This window comes from Hyperoodon ampullatus (genome assembly GCF_949752795.1).
Source record: "Hyperoodon ampullatus genome assembly, chromosome: 2".
Classification (NCBI taxonomy): domain Eukaryota; kingdom Metazoa; phylum Chordata; class Mammalia; order Artiodactyla; family Ziphiidae; genus Hyperoodon; species Hyperoodon ampullatus.
This window is the reverse complement of record NC_136915.1, coordinates 89,016,832-89,032,181: the sequence shown is the minus strand read 5'-3', so window position 1 is coordinate 89,032,181 and position 15,350 is coordinate 89,016,832. Positions and strand designations below refer to the sequence as shown.

General features: G+C 37.1%; 1 protein-coding gene across 2 annotated transcripts in view; it reads right to left on the bottom strand.

The window, feature by feature from the left end:
* Positions 1-304: 304 nt before the first annotated feature.
* Positions 305-15,350, bottom strand: part of PLPPR4 (phospholipid phosphatase related 4) — a gene marked incomplete at both ends in the record, with an annotated part of 36,958 nt that continues 21,912 nt past the window's right edge. Inside the window, 5 exons of one of the 2 annotated variants that reach the window (XM_079698232.1) lie at positions 305-1,630; positions 5,005-5,178; positions 5,918-5,975; positions 7,617-7,812; positions 9,948-10,077. In XM_079698232.1, the coding sequence (XP_079554358.1) occupies positions 305-1,630; positions 5,005-5,178; positions 5,918-5,975; positions 7,617-7,812; positions 9,948-10,077 (1,884 nt within the window). The remainder of the gene's footprint in view (positions 1,631-5,004; positions 5,179-5,917; positions 5,976-7,616; positions 7,813-9,947; positions 10,078-15,350) is intronic. The other variant, XM_079698231.1, reaches the window with a different exon arrangement.

Here is a 15,350-nt window from a genome sequence, read left to right as displayed (position 1 = left end):
AGTATACATTGAAGGAAACCACTTTCTTTTGATACTACCCTCTGCATACCATTTGAGTTTGAAGTTAGGTCTTAAGAAGAGTCTTCACATTATCACATTAGTTAGGTTCTTGCATTGTGCTTTTCCCTCCCCTTGATGTGAAGTCTACAAGCTTGGGTAGAGTAGTTCTCAAGAGTCACTGAGTTCCGGGCTGATGGTGTATAATCTAGTTTGGTGAGAAGGTTCTCGATTCGCTGCAACAGAGCACTGGTAGAATCTACGCGTGGTCTTTTGGGGGTGGCCCAAATGATTGAATGGCCATCCCTCAATCCTTATAAGCCCGTGTTGGGGAGGTTCCTTTGTAGAAGATATTCCTAGTGTTTTCGGGGCTGTTGCTTCTTTCAGGAATTAAGATGATGTTGCCCTTTCTCCGCAGGGTGGAGTCGCGGGAAGAAGAAATGGACAGGGTCTCTGAACCAATTTCGCTGCCCTCTACTGGGGTGACACGGATGGTGGTGATTCCATGGTGGTGATGCTCATGGTTATCAATGTTGCTTCTCTTTCGATCTCCAGAACCAAAACTGTCTTTCAGGGACTCACAGCTTTCGGAGTCCCTGTTGAGATCATTGAGTTCATAAGTTTGGCGAAGGCTGCCCTTTTCAGGGGCTTTCCATTTCCAGGAGCCACTGCCTTCGCCTTCGGTGGACGGGATCTGTATGACGGGCCTGTTGTTCTCTGGGTGAGCCTCAACCCTCACGATCCCACTGGGTTCGTGGTCTGGCAAGGTTTTGTAGCGGATGGAGCCAGTGCAGGAGACCGTACTGCCTTCAGTGTTCTTGGGGCTACTTTGGAGGACGCCCTGCTGCTTGGACATGGCTATGACTTGCATGATTCGAGGCTGGCTGTTGCTTCTATTACAGGCCACGGTCTTCTCCGCAGCTTTCAGCCACTTGGCCCGAGCGGAGCTGCTTTTGGGGGAGGTGCTTATGTTTTCCTGCGTCTCCTCAGGGATGTGCACTAACTGTGAGGACCCGGGCCGGGACTGAATGGATACTCTTGGTCCCCCAGGCATGCTGTTGTTACACCCGGGGACGGTGCCAGGCTGGATCTTGAGGTACTGATTGCCGGGACCATGGTGGTCTCCATTGACCCCCACCCTCGACGGCTCCGAGCTTGACCTCATTTCAATGGATCTGGGTGGTGACTGTCCAGGCTCGGGCTCTATAACCTGCAAGGACAACTTCCGACTTTCATTCTTATTCTTCCACTGGGTGAGGAGCTGCTTGGATCTAGCAGAATCCATAGAGGCATGAATGGTGGCATTTCTTCTCACAGGGTCTTCCACGGATGGGGTGTTGGCTCTAGGCAAGGTATTGCTGAAGGTAACCATGTTTTCCTTCCCCATGGGGCTCCGTGGAGTGATGATTTCTACATCAGCATTTGCCCTTTTGAGGTTTGTCAATGAGCTAGCATCTCTATGGTTTCGGTTGAGGATGCCTTCTGTGTGAGCAATTCCGTCACTACTGCTACCATTTTTAGCAGATAAAACTCGGCTGGGGTCTTGATTGAGGTCTGTCAGAGACCTGAGGGCTTCTCTGTGCTGAAACACACTCTCTTCGCTAGGCAGAAAATTCCCCACAGCATACAGACCCTAATGTTGGAAGAAACAGTAAATATCATGCATTAGAAGACATGGTTACTGGGAGTTTGCCTTGGAGGATGTACTGAGGCACATGAATCAGTGTGTGTTCTCTATAAACCATTGACTAATACAAATAACCAAAACCTAAAGGTACAATTACTCAGGAAATAGTTTGTAAGTTATATCATAAATCACTTAACTAACTGTTCAGAACTATGGAGTCCATTACTTTTTTTTTTTTTTTTTGCAGTACGTGGGCCTCTCACTGCTGTGGCCTCTCCCAGTGTGGAGCACAGGCTCCAGACACACAGGCTCAGCGGCCATGGCTCACAGGCCCAGCTGCTCCATGGCACGTGGGATCTTCCCAGACCGGGGCACGAACCCGTGTCCCCTGCATCGGCAGGCGGACACTCAACCACTGTGCCACCAGGGAAGCCCCATTACTTTTTATTATTAGTTGGATTTTCTCTCCTTTCTCCATCCCACTGGAATGTTTTTTAACAATCTTGTCCTCTGTTTTGAGAAGAGAAGTCAGACAATGAGAGAAATCAGGGCATTCTTCCCCTTTTCAAAGGAATTCATTTTTCTGGATTTATGAACCACTTGTTGAGTGACACCTCAAATGGCTTAACTGATTTATTTTGTCTGCCATTTTCAATCATACCTCATGATGGAAAGCAGAAGAGATGTGGAAATACAGAACAATGAATCATTCATAAAACATGATATCAGTTTTGTAGTGGGGCCAGAGACACATATTTTCACAACTCACATGGAGCACAGACCTCTGTTCAGCATTTTCCAGAATGTTCTGGGAAGAGAGGGCAGAAACTGTCACTAGATTGGGGCATTGATGTTCTTTCCTGATTTAAACCTGGTCTTAAATTTTGAAAGCAATATTTGATCAACTCAGTACTATTACAGTAAATTTGAACCAAACTTTATTTAATCTTGTCTTCATACGCAGGTCATCAATTTTTTGTTTGTTTCAGATTTGGGGGATAAAAATCTGAAAAAGGCTAAAGTTCAGCTTCAGAAATTCTAGGCTTTTGACACATAGACGCTCTAATCCCTGCTGGATTTTCAGTTTTTGAGATGTTTAGTTTAGAGATAAGAGCCAGCAGCAAATACCTATTTGCAAGCTAATTTCAATAGAAGGTAGCCACTGTCTGCTTTTCAAATCAAATGGAAGGAATTTCATGGGTTTGACATTTTATAGAGTGCCTAAAAATGAACAACAGCATTGGCTTAGAACTGATAAATTTACAATTTCAGGGCAGAATGTAAACAGGAATGGAATAAAGTCAAGCTTCTGCCTCTCCAAGTACTTTAATTCCTGTTTAAAATCTTCTAAATAATGCCAATCTACGCTCTCACTGCCAGAGTTTCCAGGATGAACAGTCCTTCCCTAATGTTCCATTAATAATTACTGTATAGCACAGGGAGCTCTACTCAGTGCTCTGTGATGACCTAAATGGGAAGGAAATCTAAAAAAAGAGTGGATATATGTATACGTATGACTGATTCACTTTGCTGTACAGCAAGAAACTAACACAATGTTGTAAAGCAACTATACTCCAATAAAAATTAGTTTAAAAAATGATTGTATTTAAATTCGTAAGTCTAGGACCATCCTCCACTAGACTGTACATAACCTCTGCTTATATTGTTCAAAATTCAGTGCCCAGCACTGGGCTTAATAAATATAGTTGTTTAATCCTTCTTATGATATGAGGCAGAGAGTTATTATCCTCATTTTATAGGTGAAGAAAACTTGGCCAAATAGCATGAGAATTGAGATTCAAGCCCAAACCCTTGGGACTCCAGGAAACCATGAAAATCAGACATGTACAAAAGCAATGCATGAAATGGAGAGAAACAGTTCTCAGTCATACTGTGTAACACCTGCTGCCAATGAACACTCTCATGAGCAACACAGGCTTATGCACAATTCCTGACACACTAACTTTCATTTGATGGCTTTCTCCTCCACTGAAGAAAGTATATGAGGCAGTATGAGATTTGAAGTGACGATCCTGACTATGCTAGTATATAAAAATGAAAAAAAAAATCAATGCTCACTTCAGTACGTTTACTATTTTTTGTAAGCATTTTCTCGTAATGCCTTTCACAAGTACACCAAGACCACAAGATTTAGAATGGCTCCAATAGACAGTTAATTTTTATTTCTCTGTAAATCCTCTTAGTTTCTTTCATTATTGCCTTTTTTCTTCTGCATATGGCTTGCATATTGGTGCTTCCCTGGCTCCTTTTGTTCTTAGGACCTGGCAATTTTATATACTGCCATAACTATAATGGTAATTCCACCGATAATGTCCATGATTCCCAAATCTATTCTCCACCATGCATTGCTACTTTAAGCTCCAGACCCAACTATTCAACTGCCTGTTGATCCTTAAATTGAGTTTGTTCACCTCCTTTCCCTCCACCAATTTGCTTCCTCTATCATTTACCAGGTCGGCTAATGAAGTCACCATCTGCCAGTCTTCCAAGCTAGAAACCTGGCCATTATCTCTCATTCTTTCTGTTCCCTCACCCTCCACTTAGACTTGCTCATTCACATGTCCATCTTTTTGCATATGCAGTTTCTTCAGCTTGGATGCCCTCCTTTCTTTATCCTAAGAAACTCTCATTTTTTTAAAAAACCGTATCACTTCTATGAAGACTTCCCTAACTTCCTTGGGCAGTTTGCTATCCTCAGAGCTGTTTGTTCATACCCTAATACATAATTTAACATGTTGTAATCATTTATACTTTTATTAATCTTTGCACTGAAACTCATAAAAGATGTACCTTATTTATTAGTGTTCTGATGCTCAGTATAGTACCTGGCATGGATCAGATATTGAATAAATGTAAAATGAATGAATGAATGCATGAATGAATGAATGAAATGGACAATCTCAGTTTCCTAATGTTGAGGATATTCTTGAAGGAAGATCGGGCTTGAAAATAGAGTACTGCTAAAGAATTCAATATTAGTTGGATCATAGTTATATCCAGATGCTACATTTGTGTTGTTGGGCAAAGTATATAATTTTCCATTAAACTTTCACTAACCTTACTTTCCTTATCTATAAAATTATACTAGTAATAGTAGTCCCTGACTTTTTTTTTTGTGGGAGGGGTAAGGGTAAAATGCAATAATCTTTCTAAAATCACAGTTTCTGGCCAGTGGTAAGAGTTTAGTAAATTATTTTACTGAAAGTGAGATATATGTTTTGGCTTAGAATGGAGATGCAGTCAGAGATTTTCTCATAGATAGAAACTATATTGCAAGTAAATTATTACAGTGCAAAACAAATTTTCTGCATGTATTCCATTTTAAACTGTGCTTTATTGAATAGTAATAAATTATTTACCAAGTACAGAGCAATTCCTCCTCCTATTAAAAAGCCACAATAGACATCAACTGGGTGGTTCTTATATTGAGTTATCCGTGTTAGCCCACAGATGATTCCACAGATGATAAAGGAGAAGACCAAGAGAGGTTTCAGAAGCTTAGAGGAATCCGTTAGTGTGGAATTGAAGTACATCTTTAAAATGAAAGAACTGGGTTAAGTATGTAAGAAAGGTCATTTTACTATTCAATTATAATCAAATAAAAAGGTAAACTCAAAAGTCTGATACACGTGACATCAATTTTACTGTTCCATTCCCCCTGCTATGGCTATATTCTATACCTGAAAAAAAGGAAATACATGACAAAATTCATCAAATAAATAACAGACCTCTCATATAATTACACAAAAGTCTGGGAAAAAATTGAAGCCATAGAATTAGCCAGATAACTGGTTAGTCTCCACGTTACTTGTCACATAATTTCAATCCATTTTTTTCACATAAGATCTAGTGGACTATTAATCAGATATGGTGACAATTCATTGTATAACATTTATCAACACTGACTTAGAACTCACTGTTACATAAAAACTGAAACAAAAATGTGGTGGTGTGTGTGTGTACTTAAGGCAATTCTTTCAATTTTAGAATTTATAACATTCATGTACTTTACAATACCCTCCCGTGAAGTATAAGATTACATTAAAGAGGTATTAGGCTAAATAAACATTATGACTGTGTCAAAAAATTATCTTACTGTTTATAGTAGCATCCAATTTCTATTTCTGATGCCATTATATTGAAGGACTGCTGTGCTAAAGTTTACTGTTCTGCTATTACACAGCTATATAATCTAATTAGTCATTGGAGACAACACTCATTTCTCTGATTTTCTCTAGGACGCAGTTTGACAAAAAAGACCCAGTTACTTACCGAAATGTACACAGCTGCAAAGGCAGCAAGGGTCGCATGTTGTGAAGGGAATGATTTTCTGCCAAAGAAAAAGAGTCAAATTATGCCTTCTGTTTCTGATACACTGCTAACAATCATCTCAAGAGCACTGGGTGGTTACAGTGTTCAACTTAAAAGCCTCAAGATAATAAGCAATAACTTTAATTTCTGTTTAGTTTTCTGGAGAAAGATCTGAGTGATAAAAAAACACTGCTAATCACCATTAGTATTAAAGTAGAGTAGTGATGCACTTTCCAATGTAAAGTGTTAGCTTTGTTAGGGATCACTTCTTTATACCATTGGAATGATGGTTGAAAGTAGAAATGGAATGGAAAACATTATAATTGTTTATTGGTATTATAATTATGTCAGCTTAAAGGTTTATAAAACCTAAGATTTTAAAGCTTTTAAACTTTTTCTATGCTCTTAAATATATGGTTTCATTTACATACAACTTTAAAAGACAAAATTATTTTCTCACAGTGGCAGGTCTAGATGTGTTTTTTTACACTCTAGAGAGCATTGAAAAAGTCTAATTTTAATAAAATGTTTCTCTATCTATCCCACTTTAAAATAATCATTATCTCCAAAATCACAGAGTATATTATTTAGTGAAATAAGAAGCAAGGTGGGAGAGGTAGAACAGAGGATAGTGAGAGAGACACTGTAAAGGACAGACAGATGGAGAATAGAGATTTCTTTTAATGGATAAAAAATGGAAAAAATAAAATTCCATTTTATTAATGTCCTCCTAATTATTTGGTACCCAATAAAAAGGACTACCATTCAACACAAGAAACACCATTCAGACAAGAAAATGTAAGAGAATTGAGAAAGAATAGAGAGCATAGGTCTTAAATGTAGGTTCAAAATTATTGAATTGAATGAATCGTAAGAATGTGAATGTATATAATTATGTAATATAAGGCTCTGATTCTTCAAGTGTACTTAACTTATTTTTGACTCAATCTTTGGGAACTCAGTGAGTGAAAAATACAATTCTTATATCTTTTTTTGTTGCCCTTCATCCTTCTGTAATTTATTTCTTTTGAACTTCTCTTTCCATATAAGTTTTTTTTTTTTACTTTATTGATTGAAAACAATTTAATGTCTTGGTAGTTTCTTGGGTTTTTCAGTTTTTATTTTCTGAAATGCAAGGTCAGAAGCTGTACAGATTTTCTGAGTTTACTCAAAGGAGACATATGCAGTCCTAGATGCTATTTCTTTTAAAACTCTACCAAAAGGAAAATTCATGATTTCTTTTTTTAATAAAATTTATAATGAAGCTGGAAATATCATAGATATTTAGCCTTCCACTTAAGTCACTACATGACACATACTGACTATAAGCCATGACTAACTATAAATATCTAAAATAAACCAATTGTGATAACCTAAAATCATAAGTAGTATAGGGTAAATCACAGAACATGATTGGGGTTTGGTGATATGAAGATGAGTGGCATGAATGTGAGGCTGAAATTTGGAGACAGACAGAAGGATTCAGAATGAACCACCAGTGGGTTTCTATGGTATTATCCCTAAAGAGATCACTGAATTGAAAAGAAAAATAAAACCAAAATCATTATGATTGAAAAATATATGCCTGCGATGATACCCCAAGCTATTAATGAACAATGAAAACACTGACATGGAAATTTTCATAATCTCCATTTCTAACCTGCCACTGTTGATAACTGTAAGATCAGATCCTGAGCAAATATCTTCTACAATGTAGGAATTCTCTTTGCAAGATACATTCAGAGAGGTATAGTTTGGCTTGCACACAGTCAGAAAGTACGGTGCCTGGTAGCCTGTGGACAGCTGGATGATATCTGTGATGAGAGCTGTAGAGCAGAGTCCAAACACATGAACACCTATAAGCAAAAGGAAAGAAACTGTTACCAAGCTAGTGCTTAATGTTAAAGAAACTGTTACCAAGCTAGTGCTTAATGCTAGTGCTTAAGCACTAGCATTAAGCTAGTACTTAATGCTGGTAGTGCTTAAGCACTACCAAGCTAGTGCTTAATGCTTAAGCTAGTGCTTAATGCTTAAAACTGTTACCAAGCTAGTGCTTAATGCTAGGAAAGAAACTGTTACCAAGTTAGTGCTTAATGTTAAGGTGACAACTGTGTGATTTGAGAAGAATTAAATATGGGGAATGAAGCAAAATTCAAAATCGTTGTAAATTGCTTAGCATGTTTGAGCTTCCAGGGCTCTCTCTCCCCAGTAGTCCCTATCTGCAGCCACAGTTGCCAAAAATGTTAATCATACCAGGAATTCTAATTAAAACAGAGAAAAGGGCAGACCAACCTTGTCATGGAAACAATAATCATACAAGTACAGAGCTGTAGAGAGGCTTCCTTCATGTTTGAAATTCGGAGATGATATTCTTAAATATCCCAGTTGAAATTCTATCTTTCTTTTATCTCCTGGGCCCAGTATGAAACCATAAACTCACAAACCCTGATGCAGGCTTGTACACTCAAACTCCATTCCTGCTTCAAGTTCCTTGCCTGGCTTTATCCTTGGGAATCTAGCTCTGCTCACATACACATGATTTGAACTCACCTTCTCCCTCTACATTGTCTAGACACCCTGGAGTCACTCTAACTTGATAGCCTGGATTCTGATTTATGATTTACTCATAGAAATCACTGTGACAGGCACCTGGGTAACTCATCAGTGGATTCCTCTAGACCAAGATGGTTGGCCTGTATGTTACCTCTTTTTGCACTTTCCTTCTCTGCTTATTGTCACCTAAAAACCACTCTCCCAATTATTTCTCCACCCACTCACCTGGATTCATGACACTGGCCTTTTATTTATACATTCTAATTCCTAGCAGCATGTAAGATCTTGGAGAGGAGTATGGATAAGTGAGGAAACCCACTCATTTTTACCTTTGGAGAATGAGAATCTCTAGGCCCCTCAGGGGATGGGCATTGCTGACTCTGGGGCACGCTTCTCTAGGAAAGTATGGCCCATCCTCACCATCATGAGGCTTTTCAGAGAGGTTATGTGCCCCTTTGCCACAGCATTTTGTTACAGTACGAAAACTTTTCCTGAGATCAGCTATATGTCCTGAAGTTTTACTTCTTTGTCTTAGTTCATGACCCCGGTAAAGGGATTATTCTTGCCGTATAGTCCTTGTGTGGCAAAGATGTGCCTTTCATAGTGGGACAGAGTCTAGGGCATGATTTAGACCAGATTTTTTCCTCTAGCAGGAGAGGTGCTTGTATTTAATTATCTACTAGGTATTAAATGAAGCTACCTATTCCTTTCAGCTGAGACATTAAAGGTAGAAATAACTTTTTACTGATTTACGGGGAATCAATTAAAGCATTTACATTGGGGTGATGTACTTTGGCTTGACTTTTCAACTCAGTTAAAAAAAAAGGTCTGTGACTCAAACAATATTAAGATAGTCACATGCTAATCAGAAGAGATGAAGGCTTAGATCTGGCTTGATTCTGATGCAGGCCCACTGATTTCCTGCAGGTCTCAAAAAATAGGAGGTAAAGTTAGACGATATAACCAAGGAAAAATAGCCTTGATGCCGTACTCTATGGTGACATTTTCATGGGCGGTAACTTCTCGATGAAAACACTCCAGGACAATTGAAATGGAATCACTGATGTGGCTAAAGTAGTTTCTGAAGGGTTATCCATTCATACTGGCCTGCTGACATTTATTCTCCATTTTAAAAAATGAACACAGATCCAAGGAACTATTTTAAAGTAAATTCATGCTTCTACCAGAGCTAAGACAAAAATATACTGAAATGCATGGCATGTTGGCTCTCAAACAGAGATTATAACTGTAAATAACACATTTTAGATACAAAACTCAAATTTGGGTGTTTTAATGGGATTTTTAAAAATAATGTAAAATTCATCATGTATTTGACATTATACATCTAAATTATAGCTTTAAGGACTTAATATCTGTAATTAAATATAACATTTCTATTTGAAAACCATTTCCTTTCTTTGTGGTTTCCCACACCCACCAACGAATCTGACAGCTCTTCTAAGGAAAGAGTTGAAGTTGCAGCCTCCGGCATTAATATTGGGCTCCAGGCCAATTCCATTCCTTCTTTTGGACAGGCAACAGTAGAGAATTCCTTCCCCTACCATAATCTGCAAAGACAAGAGGTTGTTCAAAATGGATTTAACGGGTACAAATGAAATATAAGTTATCTCTTAACATGCCATATTTTCAATAAAGTCAAGATGTATTTTTTGTAAGATCTTTAGAGATGTGAGCAATGTCTCCTGAGTATTTGAGGAAGCAGTGAGAAGTAAGCAATCTGGGCACTGTAAAGAGCACTGCTGGATCTTCTGTGCTCCTACATACTGGTCAAGGGTGTGACAGCATCCTGGCATTTTAACACAGTTGCAGCACTCAGACTGTGACCCTATGCCTAGCAATACCCAGTGACACCTAACTGATTAATCACGTAGTGACTGATTCTGCTGTAACTCTTAGAATCTTGACATTTCATTCTTAAAACCATGAAAACAAGGTGTCTGAGGGGAGAATAAAATAAGTACCAGAGTTAAAATCAGGAACATTTTATTAGCATATTGTTTCAATAAAATAATTTGGGATTGAGCAGAAGGACCAACCCATGAGAAGCAAACATGAGGGAAGAAAGGTGCTTCCTAAAGCAGAGCTGTCCAGTAAAATTTTCTGTGATGATGGACATATTTTCTGCATTGTCCGATATGGTAACCACTATTGAGCACTTGAAATTTAGCTACTGCAATTGAGGAGCTGAATTTTTAATTTCATTTCATTGTACTTAGTTAATTATTTAAAATGTAAATCAATTAGATTTAAAATGAAATAACCACATGTGGCTAGTAACTATCTTATTGGAGAATGTAGATTATAAGAGAATCTAGGTAAGCAGGAACTTCTGGGTGAAAACCCTCCAGGACAATTGAAATGGAATTGATGTGGCTAATTTCTGAAGAGTTATCCACTCATACTGAGTAATATGACTTAGGTATGAAATATTTAGAAAATGTGTTTACAGTGAACAGAGGACCATACTTAAGATAAGGAACAGGGCACTTGCTGTAGGATTCTAGGACATAGGACATCAGTGAAGAAACTCAATATATTTAGTCATCATTTCCTTCAGGAACTTTTCCCTGAAATTCTTTACTATACCCTAAATTGAATTATGTCCCCTTCTATGTGGCTCCCTTAGTATCTTGCCCTTCCCTCTACCATAGCTTGATTAGTGCCCTTTGATTATTCATTTGATTATTTCTCACTTGGCTATGACCCTCTGAAAGAAGACCATTTATTTCTTTTTTACCTTTTATCCTCACTATCTAGCAAAGTGCCTGGCATTGTGGGATTTGCTTTTGTTACCTTTGCTGTGGGATTCTCGTTGGCTAATTACCTTGGGCATTTGAGCTGGTAGCTCTTCTGTATAAGAAAAGCAAGATTTGAGATTATGAGTTTTATTTATGAAAAAAATCTCAAATATTTGGGGTTACTGTGCCAAAGAGATTATTGTGAAATTAAAGTTGATATGAGTAAAAATGTGGAACTGAGAAAAGTAGGGAATGGCAGTGCCTTAGATATGTGATCATATCATTTTAAAGATTATCACTATGATTATGAGCTGAAACATATTTTCCAGGGGAAACTTCCCAGTTCTCAATACCAACTTAACACTTATTTTATAAAATACTTAAAATTATCTTATTTTAAACTAATGACTGTAAGTCTATGACCTTATGCTTCAAATGTTCAATCTGCTATATTTAGTACCATAGGCAATATGGTATGTGTACAATTATAAAGAACATTTATTTGTATAAAAATAATTTTCCTAATGAAACTCTACCAATCACCATACATGTGTGAAAATCTTGTGGCATACATGATAAACTCCTTTATGAACAATCAAATAGAAATAATCAAGAGGAATTTTTTTCAAATCACTGAATACTAAGTTAATTATTTATACATCTTAAAAAATATCATACTGCATTATCACTTTAAGTTAGACATAGAAACACAACAGGTTATTCTGCACAGAAAGACGTGACATGACCCACCATGCATGTAGAATAATATCATGGTTATCTCAAATTCATCATTTCAAAAAAAGTAACCACTCATTTCTGAAATGTGTTCTGAAATGCATTAAGGGATTGATTTCATCTTCACTTCTTCAATGATAATTCTGTGAATAATTTTGTTTCTTTCTTTGTGATCATATATGTAAATAGTGATTCACATCTTATCCATGAATGCTAAATTATAGAAGAATTTATTTGTTCAGTGCCATTAGGGAAACTTTTCTTATACAACACCACAGTTATTATCTCAAGGGATCTTGAGACTTCATGAGTTTTAATTTAGTCGTTTAATATGCTCAAAACTCATATGTCAGGAGAGCGCTTTCATATTCTTTGGCTTGATTATGGATAGAGGTTTCTTGTCAGTATTTTTACTTCACCCAACTCTCCCTCTCTCTATGGAGCACATTAATTTTCTCCTCACACTACTATTCATTTAACCTTGACCTACATGTCATTGTATGAATTTTCAAAATGATTTAATTTGCAGTTACTTTTTAAAATCTTTTGTCTGTGCCTCATGGCATGTGGGATCCTAGTTCCCTGACCAGGGATTGAACCAGCACCCCTTGCATTGGAAGCACAGAGTCCCAACCACTGGACCACCAGGGAAGTCCCTTAATTTGCTTTAAAGACAGAATTCTCTCCAGGGAAAGGGGAGCTGCTTCCTGATGTATTTCCAAATGCTCCTGCTTGCTTCCCAGTTCTGAATGGCACACTGTTGTGATGCAATTTAGCTTCAGGGATTAGGTGTTGACAAGAAAATTATTTGTTGATCTTGTCATTTGTAAATATAAAACAGTCTATGACAAGCATCTTCTCACAATATTCTATTTATGCTGTATACAAGCCTGAAAAGAAACAATACCATTTTTTTTTGCATGTCAAATATATCATGGACAGATTTTTGGAAGAGATTCTGAAGCGACTCAGCTTCAGGGGAGATGTAGAGAGGAAATATATTGCTTATTATTACATGGATACTGCCCTTGGAATAGCCACCTAAAGAAGATTGTATAGTCTCCTAAAGCTTAGGTTACCTTCTAGAAACTATAATCAAACTTTATACAATTCTTCTATAAAATTAGATATACTTATCCTTTAATCATATGCAATAAAATTTTACTTCCAAGGAAGAGAACATATACGTGTTTTCTATTCATGTAGACTTCATGAAGATTTATGATAAGCTTAGATATTCTGTGCTATTTTCCCTGAGAAACAGTCTCCAAAGGACTAAACAAAATGCTTGTTTCATTATCACTTAAAAGTAAATGAAAAGTTAATATTAAGGATGAAATTTTCCAATTTAAGTACTATTTCAGAGAAATAAGAATATGCATTTCACAGACACCAAGAAAGTTTTTCAGTTTCTTGTACAACATCACGAAGACAAGGTATTTTTAAAACACCCTTCAAAGCATAAAAGAAAAAAAAACCTGAGAAGCAAACATTAAATGATTTATATGTAAATGCCTGTATAAAAAATCAGTTGATCTCCCTTTTGTTCATATAAACGTCCTTTTAAAGAATATTACCCATGTGTGGTCTTTTGTTTTGCTTTGTCTTCTCTTCATGTGAATGAGTGAAAATAGGAAGTGCCTCTCCTCATGCAAATGGGCTCTGAAAGCCATTTCCAAAGGAAGAATTCAGCCTGCCTCTCTGCTTCCCCCACCACTCCATTTTGGAGCAGATTAATACTCTGCCATAAAGATAAAAAGAAAGTGGCATCTTTGAAAGTCAGGGATTAGAGTCTGTTATTTCCACTTTCAGGAAGAGGGGGGAAAGGAGTTGGAGCAGAAACGTATGTAGTAAGATTAGAGACAGAATTATGGTTCTAGAACAGAATGACTACAGACACAATGGGACCAGTGTTTTGGGGAAAGGCCTTAAAAATAGAGGAAAATGAAATTAGAAAGAAATTTAGAAAAGATATCATATATGTTTAGAGAGAAAGGTGTGGAAGTATCCGATGCCCATAAAGTCAGGATTTGTTTTACCATCAAGTTGTTTACTCAAAATCCATGAAGCCAGTGTGGAAGAAAAGAATGACTGCATCCTGGAATATCCTGAATGATATGGGGAAAATTAGGGATGCTGTGCTGTAAATATTTCCCTTGTTTGCTTCCTGTGCCATTGAGAGGCATTGCAGCAGCTATGGAGGCCCTGTAGAGACCCAGGACTTCAGGCAGTCTTTGTGGAAGGAGTTGGCATTCGTTTCTTTCACTTCTCAAGCCTCAAGAAAGAAAGCGTTGACCCAGAATCCCCCAGAAAGCATCCTTAATTGCATACTGAGAATTTATTACTGGAAATGAGGGAGTCAGAGAAGAAGGAACACAATGATGAGGCCAAGGTCATTGTCTCCACGACATGTAACAGTGTCAGCAAAGGGATCAATGTGAGATCAGCAATGCTGGCAGGGAGAGCCACAGTTAGACTTGCTTTCCTAGCCACTTAGTAAAACACCCTAGGGAAGAAAGACTTCTGGGTATATAAAAAGCAAATTATTTAAATGATTAAACATCAGTAGCCTTTTCAGCAGAATCATGAGCATTTGTACAGTATCTTATGTATTTTATTTCAAATACTATATCAATTACAATAAATTTCTGTATTACATTCTAACTAGGAGAAATGCTTTCTGGTCTACTAGATTTAAAGCATATATTCTTTCTGCTCTTGTCAAATGACTGGATGATGTAGATTTCTTATAAGTCATTTAGAGGAATGACCAGCAAATGCTGTTATTCTGAGATAATGCACTTTAAATATGTTTTTATTTGTTTGAGTCTCAGCTACTTCCAAGTACATCATTAATGTTCCAATCACCCCAGAGTTATTGAAGCTCAAATAACTCATTTATTTATGAAGTATTTTGAGATCTTTTAAGTATGATAAAGTTCTAGGGAAAATTAAGTTCCAGTTTTATCTTCTGAGAATATTTTATATAATTTATTTATAGTATAGATAGCATGTTATGATTATTTAATATAGGGAAATTTTTTAAATAAATAAATAAATTTATTTATTTATTTTTGGCTGTGTTAGATCTTCATTGCTCCTCACTAGCTTTCTCTAGTTGCTGAGAGTGGGGACTACTCTTCTCTGTGGTGTGCCGGCTTCTCATTGTGGTGGCTTCTCCATAGCTATATAAAAGTATAGGTCTGTGCAGAGACTTTTCTAAAACTGCTGCTGTACTGAACCAGAATAGACCAATTCATTAGGGAATCTTATAAAAACTCCATTCATATACAGCTCTTTATTTAAGAACCACTTCCTCTGTCATTCATAAGCATGATAAAAGTAAA